We start from the raw sequence: 17,077 nt of genomic DNA, 5'->3' as shown, positions 1-17,077 counted from the left end.
GCACCTTAGTTGAGTCATGCTAATTATTAGTTAACAATTTTGGTATTGTTACAGTGTCCAACAGTAAGGGGTATTTTGATATTATAAAGTTCAGAAAAAAAAGGAAGATGAAAAATCAGAAAACAGGATAAACAAAAATGTTCGTCATGGTACAGATTAGAGAAGCAATCAATTAAAACCATAAAAAAATAGACGCCAAGAACATAATAGAACTGATCCAGAGCGAGATCATTAACGATTAAGACATTGGCAATTATGTTGAAATTAGACAAAGCAGAACCACTGAAAACTAGAATCTTTAATGCTTAAACCATTCACCATTCCGTGCTTGACACATTTTATGCAACAATGGTTCTCATAACACAATCTCCAGAAGAAGATACAGGAAGCTGGATTAGGAAAAGAAACAAACAATTTATCCGGTAAATGAAAAAGTAATCACTCAGACGATCACAATTTTTAACATGCAGGAAGCTGGATTATGATAAAAAATGTAATGTATCACAAGTTCTATCGTTAAGCTTCAAATGGATTTAATTAACAGAATATACCAATATTTACTCAACAAAAATTATTCACCACATTGAATCCGGATCTTCTTTAAAAGACATGAGAAATATTAAGAAGGTCAGAAGAAACATAGTGCTACATTACGATTATAAATTCAACATGACAGTTACTAGTTTCTTTGTGCCAAAAACTCAAAATAAGCGAACCAAACAAAGGTTTCATCCAGAGAGTCGCAGCTTATAATGAAAATAAAACCAAGTAATCCTCGGTAATTCGATGTGTTGACACTCTTTATACACGATTTCTCCGTCAGGCTGATCAGTACAGCCAAGATAACTCACAAGACAAACCAGGAATGACACAAAATAAGCTGAAAATATGCCAACGAAGATCAAAAGAACAGAAGATTCTGTGGGCCTTCAGGTAAAAACAGCAACTTCCCAAAAATTCCTACTCGCCTTCTTGAATGCTCACATAGAGAAGCAACGCGGAATGACGAGCATAACAGTAGTTGAATTTCCAAAGCATAAAAGAAGTTCAATTCAACTTTTAAAGCCATAAGCAACGATTCAAACAGAAGCGGGTTTGATGGGAGCAAAACACATCCGCCAAAGAATAAAACCAGGCTGACTTTCATCCACTGGAGAAGCAGAAATTGAGAGTTCCAAGTGGTAAATGCATGCTTTGAAACAGGAAGATGCAAAGGTAGCTAAGCGGCAGGAAAATGATTATTATAAAACACCCATGGAGAAGGCTACAGATCAAGATAATTCGATTCAGCCACCTTTTATTGCAAACCCTGAGTTTCCAATCAAATAGCAAAGACTAAAGTATCAAATAGAATACTGGAAGCTCTGGACGAGGTAGATCAAAAGGATTTTGTTTGAAAGGATGTAGTCAGGAAGCGCCATGATATGACTGGAAAGCAATAAGATATACTCGAAATAGACATAAGTAATAATCTGAACAGGTAACAAGATTGGAATTTTAAAAAACCATAACTGTAAATCCTAAAAATCAATGTTCTCATACCATATTGATTTTCAGGATTCCTCGGTTAAAGAAGAGAAAACAAGTCTAGGAAAAAAAAGATATTATATTTATACCTTTCACCCTTGTAAGAAGAGTGAAGAAGATAGATACAAAAGGCACCGACTAATTACATCAATAACATCACATCTCATAAGAATCCAAAAGAAGATACAAGAAGCTGGATTAGGAAAGGAAACAAACAATTTATCCAGTAAATGAAATGAATCTAGTAAATAACATACAGAAGGAATCACTCAGGCGATCACAATTTTTTTGATAACCCTAAACCATTAAAATAGGGGGAAATGTAAAGTATCAGAAATCCCAATATGACCAGCCATGAAACCAATAAAACAATACTTAACAGCATAGAATAGAACCAAATCTCTGCACAAAAGGTTTATCAGCCACATCCACAGAAATAAGACTCTTGTGCGCACAAAACAACTTCATGCTCTATCGTTAAGCTTCAAATGGATTTGAGTAGTATGTATATATGAACAGAATATACAATCTTTTACTCAACAAAAACAATTCACCACATTGAATCCTGATCTCCTCTTTAAAAGACATATGAGAATTATTATGAAGGTCAGAAGAAACAAAATGCTGCATTAAGATTATAAATTCAACAGTTATTAGTTTCTTTGAGCAAAAAACTCAAAATAAGCAAACCAAACAAAGCTTTCATTCAGAGAATTACAGCAAATAATGAAAACACAACAGAGTAACCCACACATTCTACATTTGAAAATTCATTTATAAATCGAAGACAACAAGACGGAATCCCAAATCACAACAGAAAACTGGCTATTGAGGAATATACGAATAAATCATACGATGAATGATAGTAATTTATTTAAAAGCCATTACTACCGAAATGCAGCAATTACATGGCACCGGAACTTATATATTAAGAAACTATAGACCACCAACCAATCCAGGAACGAACGCAGCTATAACAGATTTTATCGCCATGTACTAAAAGACCATAAATATAAAACTGATAAAGAGAACATGCCTTTATCTGAATCCAAATAGGTACCGCTAATAATCTGGGTTCGCCATCAAATATCAGAAACTAGTAAAAATATAATGTTCGCATTGAACAAGAAAAATACTCGAAACAAAAAAGAAAAAACTAAACACTTCCAGATTCCAAAACCCTAATTATCAGACTCAATCACCTCCCGCCTTCTGGTAGACGTAAGTAAGACCACATTTGCCGCAGTAGTGGCGATCGAAGTGGTTCGCCATGAACGTCCCAGCCCCGCACTCGGCGTTCGGGCACTCCTTCCTCAGCCTCTGGACCTTCCCGGAATCATCAACCTTGTAGAACTGGAGCACCGCGAGCTTGACCTTCTTCTTCTTGTGCTTGATCTTCTTTGGCTTAGTGTAGGTCTTCTTCTTCCTCTTCTTGGCACCACCGCGAAGGCGAAGCACGAGATGGAGCGTGGACTCCTTCTGGATGTTGTAGTCGGCGAGAGTTCGCCCGTCCTCGAGCTGCTTCCCGGCGAAGATCAGACGCTGCTGGTCCGGGGGGATTCCTTCCTTATCTTGGATCTTGGCCTTGACATTGTCGATGGTATCAGAGGACTCGACCTCTAGCGTTATCGTCTTCCCCGTGAGGGTTTTGACGAAAATCTGCATTTTCGCAGACTGCTGGGACAGCTAGGGTTTGGGCGAACGGGGGATGCAATGTGTCTAGGGTTGCCAATCGCTAACTCAAGCTTGTTCTTATATCGTATTCTCTTTCGCGTTTGGACGAAAATAACCCGATTTCGCTTACCGATTATCTCATTCCGAGATTCACAGGTGGACTAGAAAGCCCTATCTCTAGTGGGCTTATATGCAGGCATCGTATGTGGCCCAATGGCGCAAAAAGGCCGGGATGCGTATTCAGACCTCCGCCATATGACAAAGTAGGTAATGGATAGGGTATGGCATATTAGTAGCCAACAAATTTTCTAATCTAATTTTTATTTATTAAAAAATTAATTATTATTTTTGAAATAAGTGCCTCTTTTTAATTAAAAAAATCGCTTAAACTCAATTATTTAAATAATTCAATTTTTCCCTCGAATTTCGAAGGCTTTATTCTCCTTCAAAATGACATAATCTTCAACAAATAGCTTATCTCTCACTACATTAATTCACACTTGGGTTGAAAATCTACGTTAATTGCAGAAGCTACACAATGGAGAAGAAGAATTAAAGAATGGCAGAATCAGAAATTGGCAGCGGGAAGCAGCGAAGGAAGAGCTCTTAATTCACAACACTACAGCTCTTCCTGATCTCGCCTTGGCTGCCAGTGAGCACTTCGATGGATCCCATCTTCAGCATGGCGTAACCGAATTTCGCAGCCCAATTCGACCTGGAATTCGCATTTTTCTCGACGGAGGAGGACGTCAAGGGACTGTCGTACAGTGTCTGATCCGATGTCAACATGCCCCTGTGGTTCTTCAAATTCTTGTAGTATCTGTTATCCAGACGGTTCGGAGTGACGACGTCGAGAGCGACGGTCGGGTCACGGGCGCTTCCGGGAGGGAGGCATCTTCTCTTCAGGTAAGAAGCGAAGGATCTGTCCATGGAAGGGTCTTGAGGGTGGGTGGCGTTGAAGGAGTAGAGGCGGCTGGAGAACGAAGCGCAGTGGGAGACACCGATGGAGTGAGCCCCAGAAAGTGTCACCATTTCGGTGAGAGACGGACCTTTTCTGGCAAAGTTGTCCCTCAGCTGCTGAGCGTTGAAGCTAGGAGGCGGGAGGTTCTGCGTCACCTCGTTGAAGATGGAGACTCTCCCGTCACGTCGCCCGGCGGGGACGGCGTAGTTGATGCCTCCGAGGATGTAGGCGCTGTCGCGAGCGGCGAAGGTGAGGATGTCTGCGCACGAGACTTTCTGTGGGCATCGAGCTTCGATGAGGGCCTTCGCTTGCTCAATCACCTCGAAACCTCGCAGGCTTGGGTTGTTGGCTGGGTGATCCTTCTCCACCTGTTGCCCTGGGACTGTATCCAGCAGAACGGAGCCGTCGCAGCCCTGAAACAGATTCCAAGTCCTCATGAGACCACAAAAGATTGATACTAACAACGATCATCGATCGTTTATCTGTAATTCATCCAATCCAGAAGCAACAGAGAGAATAGTACCCTTCTAGATTCCAGGTTTTTCATTTACTGTAACGGTTATAGGTGCCAATCAAAAGACATAAAAATGGCAAGAAGAAAATACTTACTCGAACAAAACAGTCATGGAAATGCATCCTGATGAGACCAGCTCCTAGTCCGGGATTCTGAGCTAGCGCTTTGCTAACTGTTTGTCTCACAAGATACTCTGCAGATGCGCAAGTAGATTTATAAAAACCAACTCTCAGTGGCGAAGACGACGCCGGTGCAATGGCCGACACTGCAAGCAGGACGATCAGACAAAATTCCCACTTCGGCATTTGAGTTCTGCTGCTTACCGTCCTCATCATAGAAAAGATCAAATAGAAAAACCAGGAGAGAACTTATCAACTGGAGAAGAAGACGTGTAATGACTATGAGCAAGAAGAGCTAGCTAACTGCAGTCTGCAGGCCTCCCCGTTTCCAGACGAGTATTTATAGAACTATAGTCTCTGTTAATTAACGAGGATTGTAGGCCCTGTTTACTTAGTAAACCAAAACGCGCATAACATTATCATTCACTGGCGAAGATTGACGGTTTCCTGCGTGCAACAACTTGATCTTTTCTATTAACAGGAACCAGTAGTGTTGACATGAATAAAAGAAATAGTGAGATTCCTCTCATTGGAGGCGCAATGACATTTTATAGGGTTACACAGGACCCAGTAATTTTTTTTAAAAAGATTCAGCGGCATAAATGATTAAAGAATCAACAAATTATTGATTACGGAGACATCTTCAACGCAAGGAAGCTCATCTGGTCGACAGTTTTCGTTCGCCGATAAAGTTAGACGGTTTCCTCTCATTGGAGGTGCAATGCCATTTTAAAAGATTAGCACGAGACCCAGAATTTTTTTTATTTATTTTTTTCTAATGTTCTGCAAGAGAAAGGAGCAAAGAATCCATAAATTATCGATTACATAGACATCTTCAATCCAAGCAATCTCATTCGGTTCAGAGATTTCGTCCACGGAAACGACCGAGTCCTGCTAAAGTTTACTTAGTAGCCATCAAACCAGTCTCACCAACAACTGTAAGAGATGCTTTTGTGTGTATAAAATGGAAGTTCTGTTTTCTGTTCATGAGCTGGCTTCTGAACAGGGGGAGCTCAAATGGCAAATGTACAAGAAACGAGAGGTAAGTCGTTGAGCCTTTGTCCTAGTTGTTTTGACTCTAGTGTGTGAACACTGAGATTAAACTGGTTCGATATCAATTTGCAGTAACGAAAAAGGAAAAACCTCAGCGCTTTTCATGAGTGGAAGAACAGCTAGGGGATAATAGCTGTAAATGTTCTGTTTGCCGGCCGGAGGTGAGTTGGGGATTTTAAACAGAAGGAGACTAGGTGAACAATCTCAGTAAGGTTGAGTTGTTCAAATCGTGTTGACATGTAGGAACTCTCACGACTTCTGAGCAGTCTCCGATCCATGAGACCAAACGCCTGGACGACTCCTGCTCAAAAATCAGATTTGATGAAGCAGAAAGAGCAAAAACTTTGAAGGTCTGAAACCCATGTGGTTCATGTCCCATTCACATAGGGCTAAGAGGTCTAGCAAGTTCAGATGAGCTAGTTCGTCCCCTGGAGATGTTGCATGAGCCAATATTAACCATCTCTCTCTCTCTCTCCCTCTATCGCTAGGGATATAAGGCAGAGATCCACGCTGTTTGTGGTTCGGAAGGGATGATGTACGAACAATAGGGGCCTCCACAATATGGATTGAAAAAGCCAAATTAACAATACAACGATTAGAAATTATCAAAAAGAATGTTACTTTAGCATCGTGCTTTCATCAACGCCATTCTCAGCGTTTAGAATTTTTCAATCGACCAATTAAGAACTTAATTAGTTATTGCTTAAATCCACTATCCTTTAATTTGTTTATATTATCTTCATTTATATTACCAGAATCAGGAAGAGGAGAAAGGTTCTTCGCGATTGGATTTTGGTCTCCAGTTCTGTAATGTCAACGGTAGCTACCGATTCCTGTTGATTGAAAACACCAACTTGCTCAAACGGGAAACAGTCTATCGCCAATGATGATCCATGATGTTGTACACGTTCTAGTTTAGGAAGTAAATCGAACCAGCTATCATCATTCCTCGAAGATTATAAATACCCATTTAGAGATGAAGCAGAGATGTGCAGCTCTTCTTTCTCGTACTAATCAGCAATCAAGCAGCTGTCGTCTCCTTCAGAAGTTTGATAAGATTTTCTGCTTGTATTTCTCTTTTATCTCTTCTCTGATGAGGAACGCAAGCAGCAGAATCGCAATGCCGAAGTGGGGATTTTGTGTGATCGTCCTTCTTGCAGTGTCGACCATTGCACCGGCGTCGGCGTCGCCGCTGAGAGTTGGTTTTTATAAATCAACGTGCCCATCTGCAGAATATCTTGTGAGACAAACAGTTAGCGAAGCGCTAGCTCAGAATCCTGGACTTGGAGCTGGTCTCATCAGGATGCATTTCCACGACTGCTTCGTTCGAGTGAGCATCATCTTCTTCCCATTTTTATGTATTTTAATTGGCATTCGTAACAGTTACTGTAATCGAAAACCTGGAAGCTGGAAGGGTTTCTCTCTGTTGCTTCTGGGTTGGATGAATTACAGACAAATGATCGCAAATTGTGTAGAGCTGACCAGTGTTAGGCGAAATCTTCGGTGGTCTTATGGGGATTTTGAATCTGTTTCAGGGCTGCGACGGTTCGGTTCTGCTGGATACAGTCCTAGGGAAACAGTCCGAGAAGGATCACCCAGCCAACAACCCAAGCCTGCGAGGTTTCGAGGTGATCGAGCAAGCGAAGGCCCTCATCGAAGTTCGATGCCCACAGAAAGTCTCCTGCGCGGACATCCTCACCTTCGCCGCTCGCGATAGCGCTTACATCCTCGGAGGCATCAACTACGCCGTCCCCGCCGGGCGCCGTGACGGGAGAGTCTCCATCTTCAACGAGGTGACGCAGAACCTCCCTCCTCCTGGCTTCAACGCTCAGCAGCTGAGGGACAACTTTGCCAGAAAAGGGCTGTCTCTCGACGAAATGGTGACACTTTCTGGGGCTCACTCCATCGGTGTCTCCCACTGCGCTTCGTTCTCCAGCCGCCTCTACTCCTTCAACGCCACCCACCCTCAAGACCCTTCCATGGACAGATCCTTCGCTTCTTACCTGAAGAGAAGATGCCCCCCTCCCGGAAGCGCCCGTGACCCGACCGTCGCTCTCGACGTCGTTACTCCGAACCGTCTGGATAACAGATATTACAATAATTTGAAGAACCACAGGGGCTTGTTGACATCGGATCAGACACTGTACGACAGTCCCCTGACGTCCTCCTCCGTCAAGAAAAACGCAATTTTTGGGTCGAATTGGGCTACGAAATTCGGGTACGCCATGCTGAAGATGGGATCCATCGAAGTGCTCACTGGTAACCAAGGCGAGATCAGGAAGAACTGCAGGTTTGTGAACAGCGTGAACGGTCCTCTTCCATCGCTGCTTCCTGCTGTCAATGTCTGAAACTTTCTGCTTGCTGGTATTCTTGGATTCTTCCCGTGTTCGTCTGCGGCTTTCGATTTTTTAACCCAAGTGTGAATTACTCGACAGTGGGAGACGAGATAGAGAGTAATAATCGTCACTCACGTATTTTAAAATTTTCGTTTGGAGATTGTATTTTGCTGTACGAGTTCACTTCAATTACAATAAAGCAAAATCAAAGGGAGAGACAAGGATAATTCTGTCGTCCTCTTTTCGTTGTAATGCATGGTTTGGTGTTGCTTGCTTGCTCTCTCAAAACCAGTTTCGATCCTCGGCTGAAGCTTAACGCGCAATGGATTTGAAAGAGTTAATTTGGTTTCTTGCAGCATTCGCTATCTTGTGAAGTAACCCCTTCAACAAATCAGAGTGCCGTCCTCAGTTCGTTGTAATGCATGGTTTGGTGTTGCTTGCTTGCTCTCTCAAAACCAGTCTGGATCCTCTGCTGAAGCTTAAAGCGCAATGGACTTGAAAGAGTCAATTTGGTTTCTTGCAGCATTCGCTATCTTGTGAAGTAACCCTCCAACAAATCAGAGTTTCCCTTTCGGTGGAGAAGCTTATAAATGTACTATGAGCTATAAAAAGATCTAAATCCTGACTGGAACTCGCAATAAGTTCAAGTTCTATCCCTATCTCCGAGAAGATGAAAATGCGTCTCTGGGTTTTCTTCATCGCCGTCTTGGCTGTCATTCCTCAATCTTTAGCATCCCTGAAAGTGGGTTTCTACCAATCCACCTGCCCGTCCGCGGAGGAGATCGTCCGACGAACAGTGAGCAAAGCAGTAGCTCGCAATCCTGGATTAGCTGCCGGTCTCATCAGAATGCACTTCCATGATTGCTTTGTGCGGGTAATCGGATTACTGTATTTTGATTCATAATGGATTTACTTTCGTTTGTTCTGAATTCTCATAGAGCTTTCGCTGTTTCAGGGCTGCGATGGGTCTGTGCTGCTCGATTCGACGGAGGGGAAGCGGGCGGAGAAGGATCACCCTGCAAACAACCCGAGCTTAAAAGGATTCCAAGTGATCGACGAAGCAAAGGTCATTCTTGAAGCTCAATGCCCAAAGACTGTCTCCTGCTCCGACATTCTCGCCTTCGCCGCTCGCGACAGTGCCTACAAGCTCGGCGGCATCGACTACAACGTCCCCGCCGGCCGTCGTGACGGAAGTGTCTCCATCGAAGACGAAGCCGGAGAAAACCTCCCTCCGCCTTCACTCAATGCCAATCAGCTCCAGCAGAGCTTCCAGCGTAAAGGGCTGTCCCTCGACGAAATGGTGACGCTCTCCGGTTCCCATTCCGTCGGCATCTCGCACTGTTCTTCCTTCTCAGACCGTCTCTTCTCCTTCAACGAGACTCACAAGCAGGACCCATGGATGCACTCGGGGCTTGCTTCCCACCTGCAAGCCAAGTGCCGGCGAACGGAACAAGGAGGGGAAGGAAACAGAAACCCAACTGCGAATCTCGACGTCGTCACCCCAAATCACCTTGATAACAGATATTACCAGAACTTGATGAAGCAGAAGGGAGTACTGACGTCTGATCAGACGCTGTTCAACAGTCCTTCCACAGCGAAGCTCGTTCAGTACAACGCCAAGCACCCGGCTGCCTGGGCTGCAAAATATGCGGCAGCCATGGTTCGTATGGGCTCCATCGATGTGCTCACAGGGACCCAAGGGGAGATCAGGAAGAACTGCAGAGCTGTTAACTGATCCAGTCGTCTCTAATGGTGGAAATGCAAAAGCAAACTGAGATCATATTTTAGCCAAAAGTAAGAAAAAAAGAGTTGCTCGACTGTTCCTTCCGATTTTCATCATTCTGTTCTTCTCCCGAAAAATTACTGATCAATCTTCAGTTATTAGTACCAATACAGGATGATCTAGACACCGAGATGAAAATCAGACACCCAAAAAAAAAAAAAAAAGAAGCAATGAATCATGTGAACTGGTATCAAAGACTAATGATCTAAAATCACCCGACAAGAGTAAAATTGTAGTCGCCCCATGGAAATGAACATATAATATATAGAATTAATCAAGGAGTAAGCAACATGGTTTGAAAATGGAAGAGAGATATCAAACCAAAATTTTTTTTGTGGATTGAGTGCAAATGGCAATATTATATAGGCCACGATGGAGCTGTTAATATAAACAATGTTAGGTTTAGAAAACAAAATGAGTTTGCACTCGTTTTACCAAACTACCTGATAAATCCATTGCAGTTGTACCCAGAACAGTAACTCTTCACAGCTTTGGATTAGACGTTCAGATATAAAAACTATCAAGATGAGGGTGACAAGCCCTGTGTTTCAACCTTTTAACTCATCAGATCACATATTTACAACTCAAAACACATCAGATGGTGCAGAGACTAACCGGTGCATTAACAACTTCCCGAGGATACACACTCTGTTTCTTTCCCCTTTCAAGTTCAGAGGATTACAACTCAAAATACACCAGGTGGTGAAGAGATAAAAGAGGTCCACATATCAGAGGATTCCCCTGTACAATAATCTGATAAGACAAAAACACTTAATCTAATCTACCCATAAAAGTTACGATAAGTCCATAATCTGTGGCTGCTTCACTGACAAAACTGTAAACAATGAAACCGCTTGTTTCAGGGAGAGATGACACCACACTCAATGGCTTCTGCGGTGAACTCTACAGAAAAACTCCTTGTCATACTGCGTACAGCAGAATGTAAACAGTTTATGCGGTGGCTATACAGGATTCCGATATTTACAGACAAGATGAGGTAAATTATAGCCCTTTCCACACCATCATTCAACATCAAGGAAATGGTCCAAACGTACCACTTGACTAAAAATGAAACTTATTCAACCCGGAACCATCTGCATGAGTGACCAAAAAAAAAAAAAATCAGAAACCAACCAAAAAATATTTTTTGTATTACATGCATCCACTGACAGTCACCTCTATATAATTAGAAAACATTAGTAAATAAAAAATAAAACACTAAAAGAAAAAGAAGAAGAAGAAGAAGAAGAAAGAAAAGAAGAAAGAAGGAAAGAAGCAAGACAAAGACCTTCTCAAGAAGAACATGCCACAAAGCTCCAAGAATACCAAATCAATTATCGTTGTACCAGTAGATTACTCAAACACACCATAAAAAAACCATGCACAAGTCTGACATCTAAAGTTAAGCAGTCTACCACACATGACCAAAATCACAACACACAACTAAAAACAATAATGAGTCAAAGAAGAGTTCTGATGGATCTCATCATATATCTAGAGATACAAGGATAAGGATAGACATCTGGTGCTGAATATTTCTAAAGACACATGTGCTATCATGAAGGAAGAGGGAAAAATAACAGCACATTGCAACAACTTACTACCAGCTTTGAGGCAGCCCTGCTTTTCAAAGTCATCAATGCAGCTTCTGCAAATGCTTGGGCTGCATCTGCGTCAGCCTCTGCTTCCTCTGCTTCCCTCATTGCTTCTTCAGCTGCTAACATGGCTGCTTCTGCATCTGCAACAGCTTGAGCAGCAGCTGCAGCAGCTTCTGCTGCTGTCATGTTTCTCAATTTTGCAAGGTCAGCATCAATCTGAGATTTAGTCAGAGGCTTGAACTCATCTTTCTCAGCTACTCTGGGCAGGTCTCTCTGCCTTCCTCCATCCATTAAGATACTAGAGCTTCTCCCTTCCAAAAATGCTGAAGGACTTGGAGCAATCCGATATTTACGCTTTACCTGAAAATTTCCTATCACCATATTTCAGGATTTTGAAGGCAGGAAGAACATGCAGTCAAAGAATATTGTCAAGATGGTGCCGTGTACTTAAGTGGAGAAGAAGTGAACTACCACAGGATGCTTCTTTTGATCAAATAAATAAATAAAAGGCATCTTGAAGATACAGAACTCACAACTTTGAACTACTTAAGCAAAGCAGTTAAACTCATATGCTTAGTTGCTACTTTGGCATGCTTTCTCAACAAATCTTTCAGAAGTCTGGAAGCATCTTTATATCCAACAGTACGAAGACAATAAAAATCACAATATAATATTTAAAGAAACATCACCTTAATTAATTTTCCACTTGCTGTCAAACCCTTTAGTTTTGATGACAAGAGGCTCTTGAAATTAGGAGGTGCCCCATACTGTTCCTGTAGCAATAGAGAAACTTACATTTTTTACCAAGGGTAAGTGGAATCTCGTGTATATTTTGCATGTGTTTTCGGTGATTTGAGAGAGAGAGAGAGACTTTAAATGGTAACTCCTAAATATCAGGTAAAATTAGTAGTTCTCAGGAACTTTTCAGTGCCAGTTGGACAAGTAGAATGTGGGGTATTTTTTGAAAGGTAATGTTACACTTTTCTTTGAACTTTTGGAGTTTTCATTAACACGACAAAAAAAAAAAAAAAAAATCAACAAGGGGGAAGAGGCCAAGCCTCAGCCCATGGGCAGGAGGGTGAGAGATTAGCCACTGACATCACATTAAGAAATACATCTTCCTTTGCAACAGTCTGACCAGGATTTTCAAGAATCGGCTCGGCTTCCAATAAGAAATTAAAATCCCATCAATTCCCATCTTCGGGAGGAAGGGAAGAGAAAAATGTTTCTTATTTCTATTAGCTATCATAAAAGATGGTAAGAAAATGTTTAACCCCATTAAGCCTTGACAAAAACCCATATGGAGTTAACTTATTTATCAGTTATTAGCCTACTAAGAGTCTATGCTAAAAAAATGATTATTTTTTTTTTTAAATTAAGCAGTTCCATTTTAAGCACTTAAAAAATAATTGTATACCTATAGGTCTCGCAAAAGCACTAACTGCTAGAAAACTAGTTGAACAAAAAATAAATCATCAGCAAATTTTCAGCAATGGGAAAATTGGTCCAAGGTTATTTAGTTTCCCAGAGAAAAGTTTCCTCATCGTGGCACCCATTATTCTTAATGAGAAGGAAAAATAGAAAATCAGAAATACCTCAATATACACTGCAATGGCAGTTTTGTTAGATCCACTAGGCTCCTTCAAACTGGTTATAGCTTCCAATATCAGATTGTCAAGCCTTAAAACACAAGAAGGAAACCCAATATAATACATCAGTCATCTAAAAATGCAAACAATGTAATTGGTAGTATCTGTACAAACAAGCATATTTCCTATCTTTAGTGCCTTTTTGAGTCAAAAAGCGCAATGGCATCATTCATTGAAGACTACAAAATAATTTATTACTCTAGCCAGAATCCTAGCATGAACGTAATCCTTGTTTTCCTTCACTGACTGATTTGGACACAACTGGCAAAGTGAGAGAGAGAGAGAGACAGAGACAGAGACAGACAGAGGATACTAGAGATATAATTCTAAACCTCGATATAGATTTCTTTGACCCTGTTATTTGCAACATCCCACTGGAGACTGCCAGCGGCTTTGCATCAACAATGTCGTCATCATATCCCTCTGCTACTGTACTGAGAGCCAATGGATTGTCATCATGCTTAGAAATTTGCTGGCTCCTTTTCATAGCCAATCTAGCCCTCTCCCGAGATCCCCCTCCATTTGCAACAACAGTCATGTTCCGCCACTTGTCCTGTACAAACAGGAAGCTAAGACATAATTCATATTCCTGAACCTCATATGGATAAACAAAATGACAAAAGTACTAAGGATGGGTACAATCAAGTCGCATGATAGATAAAATGCAACAGATCAACCATTAAGGGTCCAGATATGGATTGACTACATAATGAAATATGACAGAAAGGCAACAAGTAATTCACATGCCACTTCCAATAGCCACTAATCAAGGGGCCTAGTTTTCTCACAGTAAGACTATGAAAGAACCAAAATCTAAAGAGGAATCTAAGATGGTCTACATATTCATGTCATTTCATTATTTTATGAAAACTTATGTTCTTCAAGAGTACAATCACCTACAGTTACAACCATTGAGGAATTCCACTCACAAAGTAGAGAGAGAAATGCATACCTTCAGATCCACATTCGAACGCAACGATAAGACACTACTGAACTCTGGATCTTTCAAGATAGTGCGCCACTTCCCTGGGCCATGCTTGACTACTCCAGCTTTCAGGGCAGCTTCTTCTTCGGCTGTCCATTTCTGCTTAGGAGCGCCCATGAACTGACAACTGAAGTACTTTCCAGAAACCTAAGTCAGCACAGGAATACTAAAAAACAAGTCACCAAACGAAGATTTCTCTAGGAAGTACATGATTCAATGAGAGCAACGAAATTGTCCAAAAATAGTGAATCAATTCATTAAATTTAAAGAAAATTAAGAATGTCACCTGCATAAGGATTAGGTAGAGACTCCTGGGTACACTCAGAAACTAAATTTTCACATCTAGATGGCCTAATAACATGAAAGAATACTAGCACAGCACGAACTACATAATAACACAAGGAACTGATACAACAGTATCATTTGCAAAGAGTAAATCACTAGAAAGAAATTTGTAAAAGTCCATACTTGAATTCCAGACTACAACTAATAGTATTTGAAAAAGTACACTGAAAAAATGATGACCAGAAAAGACAGAGTAGCCAGAAACAATATTCCATGAGAAAATACCAAGAACAAGACAGTGCAAATCACATCCTGATTTTTCTGAAATTACAGAAATAGATTCCAAAGTGAAAGACAGTTCTCGAACAATATTGGAATGTCAGCAACTACTTTGTCAAATCTAGTTTTAAGGAAAACATAATCACTCGATGATAAGGGAAAAATAATGTTAAACAAAGAAAAAGAAAACAAATTGATTTGTTTCTTTACAACTTAGGCTGAAGTAAAATTCAAAACGGCATAACATATTGACTAACAAATATTACCATGGGTAACTGATATTTTAAAGCCTTGCTGGTCCATAAGAACCATAAATCACCAAAAATTTTGATAGTCAAAAGGAAGATTAAAAGAAAAAAAGCCAAAGAATGAAATAAGCTTCAAAAAATGGGGAAATAATTGGAAAAGCTAAAGAAACCCTAAATCTCTAGAAGGTCCGAGAATAACAGTAAAACTAATAAATAATTCGACTTTCTGACCAGATTCACAAGACAATTATAGATTAAGCTAAAGTTGATCAATACGAATCCAAACGATACAAGCAGAGACAACTTCCCCCTGAAAAAACCCTAATTTTTGCAAAGCCACATTACCTAAAAAAAAAAAAAAAAACAGCATTGGCAACCATGACCACATTAACTTGACCGAAAATAGAACTAACAAATAAATAAATAAATAAAATCAGCAGCAAACACTGCATAACCAGAAAACAGAAAGAAATCGAATTGATTTAAGTACGCCAATCGACAAGAATCCTAAAACAAATAAACAAACAATTGGTAATCAACATAGAATCATAAAGTCAGATTGCTGGCAAGATAAGAAATATTTACCAAGCTTTCGTAGGAGAATTTTTAATTTGTAGCCGTCTTTCTTCCTAAACCATTTCCGCTTTTTTTATATGAACATAGTCATGTTCCCTTCTTTTCTGTAATTTGTAATTCTGAGTCACGGCTCTATTTCCACGGACGACGTGGGAACAGCGCAGAGAAAGGGAGGCTGTGCTGCTGCTTAATATGCGATTCTGACCTCTTTAAGCCGGAAGAACCCGCAAGGCTGTAAGGTCCGAGGACTGAAGTCTTAAGCAAGTCTATTGGTACTGGGCCACGGTTTTCTCAGGCCCACTGAGTTGGGTCTATTGGATCTGTAGGCTAGAAAGACAGTTGGAGACTCTGGACCGTCCTATTATTTAAAAAAAAAAAAAGAATAATTTTATTTTATTTTTATTTTATTTATAATAAAATATTTCATTAAATATTATTTATATTACATTTTTATCCCCTAAAAACAATAAGAAATTTTTTTATCCCCTCATCTATAATTTTTTCTTTCTAGTAAATAGTAATATAAGAAATAAATTAATTATATAATTTTATTAAATTTATTTATCTGAATTATCTTAATTTAAATTTTTATGACACTTTATTCATATATTCTAAAACTAGTATACCAAGTCGTCATGCCACATCAACATTCAAAGGAATTAAAACCAAGTCACCAACTACATCATCACATTGATAAACCTTGAGACATGCATGACATGTCAACATGACACATCATCAATGTGCCACATCACCAACCTTTTTTTCGCATTTTCCTTTTATTATTGATTTTAAATTATTTTTTAATTCAAAAATATTATTTTTGTTTTAAAAATCTTACATATTTCATTACAATCTATTTAATATAATAATAATAATAATAATTTTATTAATTTATTTAAAAATAAATTTCTAATGTAATTTATACCTTACATTATCAATTTAATATATTATTTAACTTAATAAAATATTTTGAAAAAAATATTTAGTTTTTTAAATTTTTATTTGAAGCCACATATTTTATTACCATTTTTATAATAATAAAATATATAATTTGTATATTAATTAATTAAAATTTCATATTGTTAACAATTTAACACATTTCATAATCGATTTAAGATATTTTATATTTTAAAAATAATTTTATTTTAAAAATGTTATTTATAGGTACATGTTTCATTGCCTTTTGTTTATTGTAATAAAATATCAAAATTTTATATTAATTACTTAAAAATATTTTTCTAATATAGTTAACACCTTTTCATTATCAATTTAAGATATTTTTATAATTTAAATTTTATTTTAGTTTTAAAAATCTTATTTATCAGTACACGTTTTATTAGATTCTATTTACAATAATAAAATAGAAATTAAAGTTAATTAATTAATTAATATATTAATTTTATATTTTATTATTATAAATAAAAGGTCTTCAATTGAAATGTGTTCCCTAGATTATAATATAATTTTTAATTAATTAATATACAAATTTT

General features: G+C 39.2%; 5 protein-coding genes across 6 annotated transcripts; 2 read left to right on the top strand and 3 right to left on the bottom strand.

Moving 5' to 3' along the window:
• Positions 1-2,584: 2,584 nt before the first annotated feature.
• LOC137956603 (ubiquitin-ribosomal protein eS31 fusion protein) lies at positions 2,585-3,245 on the bottom strand. The gene has a single exon (XM_068804156.1). It carries the CDS (start codon positions 3,190-3,192, stop codon positions 2,722-2,724), a length of 471 nt encoding a protein of 156 aa, XP_068660257.1. The 5' UTR covers positions 3,193-3,245; the 3' UTR covers positions 2,585-2,721.
• Positions 3,246-3,807: 562 nt separating this feature from the next.
• On the bottom strand, positions 3,808-5,008 carry LOC137957368 (peroxidase 5-like). The gene is made up of 2 exons (XM_068805134.1): positions 4,772-5,008; positions 3,808-4,575 (listed from the first exon to the last, which is right to left on the bottom strand). Exons 1-2 carry the CDS (start codon positions 5,006-5,008, stop codon positions 3,808-3,810), a joined length of 1,005 nt encoding a protein of 334 aa, XP_068661235.1.
• Positions 5,009-6,824: 1,816 nt separating this feature from the next.
• Positions 6,825-8,196, top strand: LOC137956370 (peroxidase 5-like). Its single transcript, XM_068803844.1, has 2 exons — positions 6,825-7,178; positions 7,384-8,196. Exons 1-2 carry the CDS (start codon positions 6,825-6,827, stop codon positions 8,194-8,196), a joined length of 1,167 nt encoding a protein of 388 aa, XP_068659945.1.
• Positions 8,197-8,860: 664 nt separating this feature from the next.
• Positions 8,861-9,919, top strand: LOC137956363 (peroxidase 5-like). Its single transcript, XM_068803832.1, has 2 exons — positions 8,861-9,058; positions 9,140-9,919. Exons 1-2 carry the CDS (start codon positions 8,861-8,863, stop codon positions 9,917-9,919), a joined length of 978 nt encoding a protein of 325 aa, XP_068659933.1.
• A 547-nt stretch (positions 9,920-10,466) lies between these two features.
• LOC137956072 (telomere repeat-binding factor 1-like) lies at positions 10,467-15,799 on the bottom strand. Of its 2 annotated transcripts, none has more exons than XM_068803386.1 (7): positions 15,597-15,799; positions 14,167-14,326; positions 13,547-13,767; positions 13,161-13,245; positions 12,255-12,338; positions 11,569-11,925; positions 10,467-11,061 (listed from the first exon to the last, which is right to left on the bottom strand). In XM_068803386.1, exons 2-7 carry the CDS (start codon positions 14,314-14,316, stop codon positions 11,047-11,049), a joined length of 912 nt encoding a protein of 303 aa, XP_068659487.1. In that variant the 5' UTR covers positions 14,317-14,326; positions 15,597-15,799; the 3' UTR covers positions 10,467-11,046. The 2 variants fall into 2 exon arrangements, with proteins under 2 accessions (XP_068659487.1, XP_068659488.1); XM_068803387.1 differs by having other exon boundaries at positions 11,572-11,925.
• Positions 15,800-17,077: the final 1,278 nt, after the last annotated feature.

This window comes from Aristolochia californica, unplaced genomic scaffold, assembly GCF_029961685.1.
Source record: "Aristolochia californica isolate CCGP_79_NKW_82.1479 unplaced genomic scaffold, dmAriCali1.0.hap1 SCAF_2, whole genome shotgun sequence".
Lineage (NCBI taxonomy): Eukaryota > Viridiplantae > Streptophyta > Magnoliopsida > Piperales > Aristolochiaceae > Aristolochia > Aristolochia californica.
Note: the sequence above shows the minus strand (reverse complement) of the source record. Positions and strands in the feature narration are given on the sequence as shown.

Excerpts from the sequence above, each read along its gene's own strand:
- LOC137956603 (XM_068804156.1), bottom strand. The coding sequence starts at position 3,192 with ATGCAGATTTTCGTCAAAACCCTCACGGGGAAGACGATAACGCTAGAG.
- LOC137957368 (XM_068805134.1), bottom strand. The coding sequence starts at position 5,008 with ATGAGGACGGTAAGCAGCAGAACTCAAATGCCGAAGTGGGAATTTTGT. Across the intron at positions 4,576-4,771 it reads TCCATGACTGTTTTGTTCGA|GGCTGCGACGGCTCCGTTCT; the intron begins GTAAGTATTTTC and ends AATCTGTTTCAG.
- LOC137956370 (XM_068803844.1), top strand. The coding sequence starts at position 6,825 with ATGAAGCAGAGATGTGCAGCTCTTCTTTCTCGTACTAATCAGCAATCA. Across the intron at positions 7,179-7,383 it reads TCCACGACTGCTTCGTTCGA|GGCTGCGACGGTTCGGTTCT; the intron begins GTGAGCATCATC and ends AATCTGTTTCAG.
- LOC137956363 (XM_068803832.1), top strand. The coding sequence starts at position 8,861 with ATGCGTCTCTGGGTTTTCTTCATCGCCGTCTTGGCTGTCATTCCTCAA. Across the intron at positions 9,059-9,139 it reads TCCATGATTGCTTTGTGCGG|GGCTGCGATGGGTCTGTGCT; the intron begins GTAATCGGATTA and ends TCGCTGTTTCAG.
- LOC137956072 (XM_068803386.1), bottom strand. The coding sequence starts at position 14,316 with ATGGGCGCTCCTAAGCAGAAATGGACAGCCGAAGAAGAAGCTGCCCTG. Across the intron at positions 13,768-14,166 it reads GTTCGAATGTGGATCTGAAG|GACAAGTGGCGGAACATGAC; the intron begins GTATGCATTTCT and ends CTGTTTGTACAG. Across the intron at positions 11,926-12,254 it reads CAAGTGGAAAATTAATTAAG|GTAAAGCGTAAATATCGGAT; the intron begins GTGATGTTTCTT and ends GGAAATTTTCAG.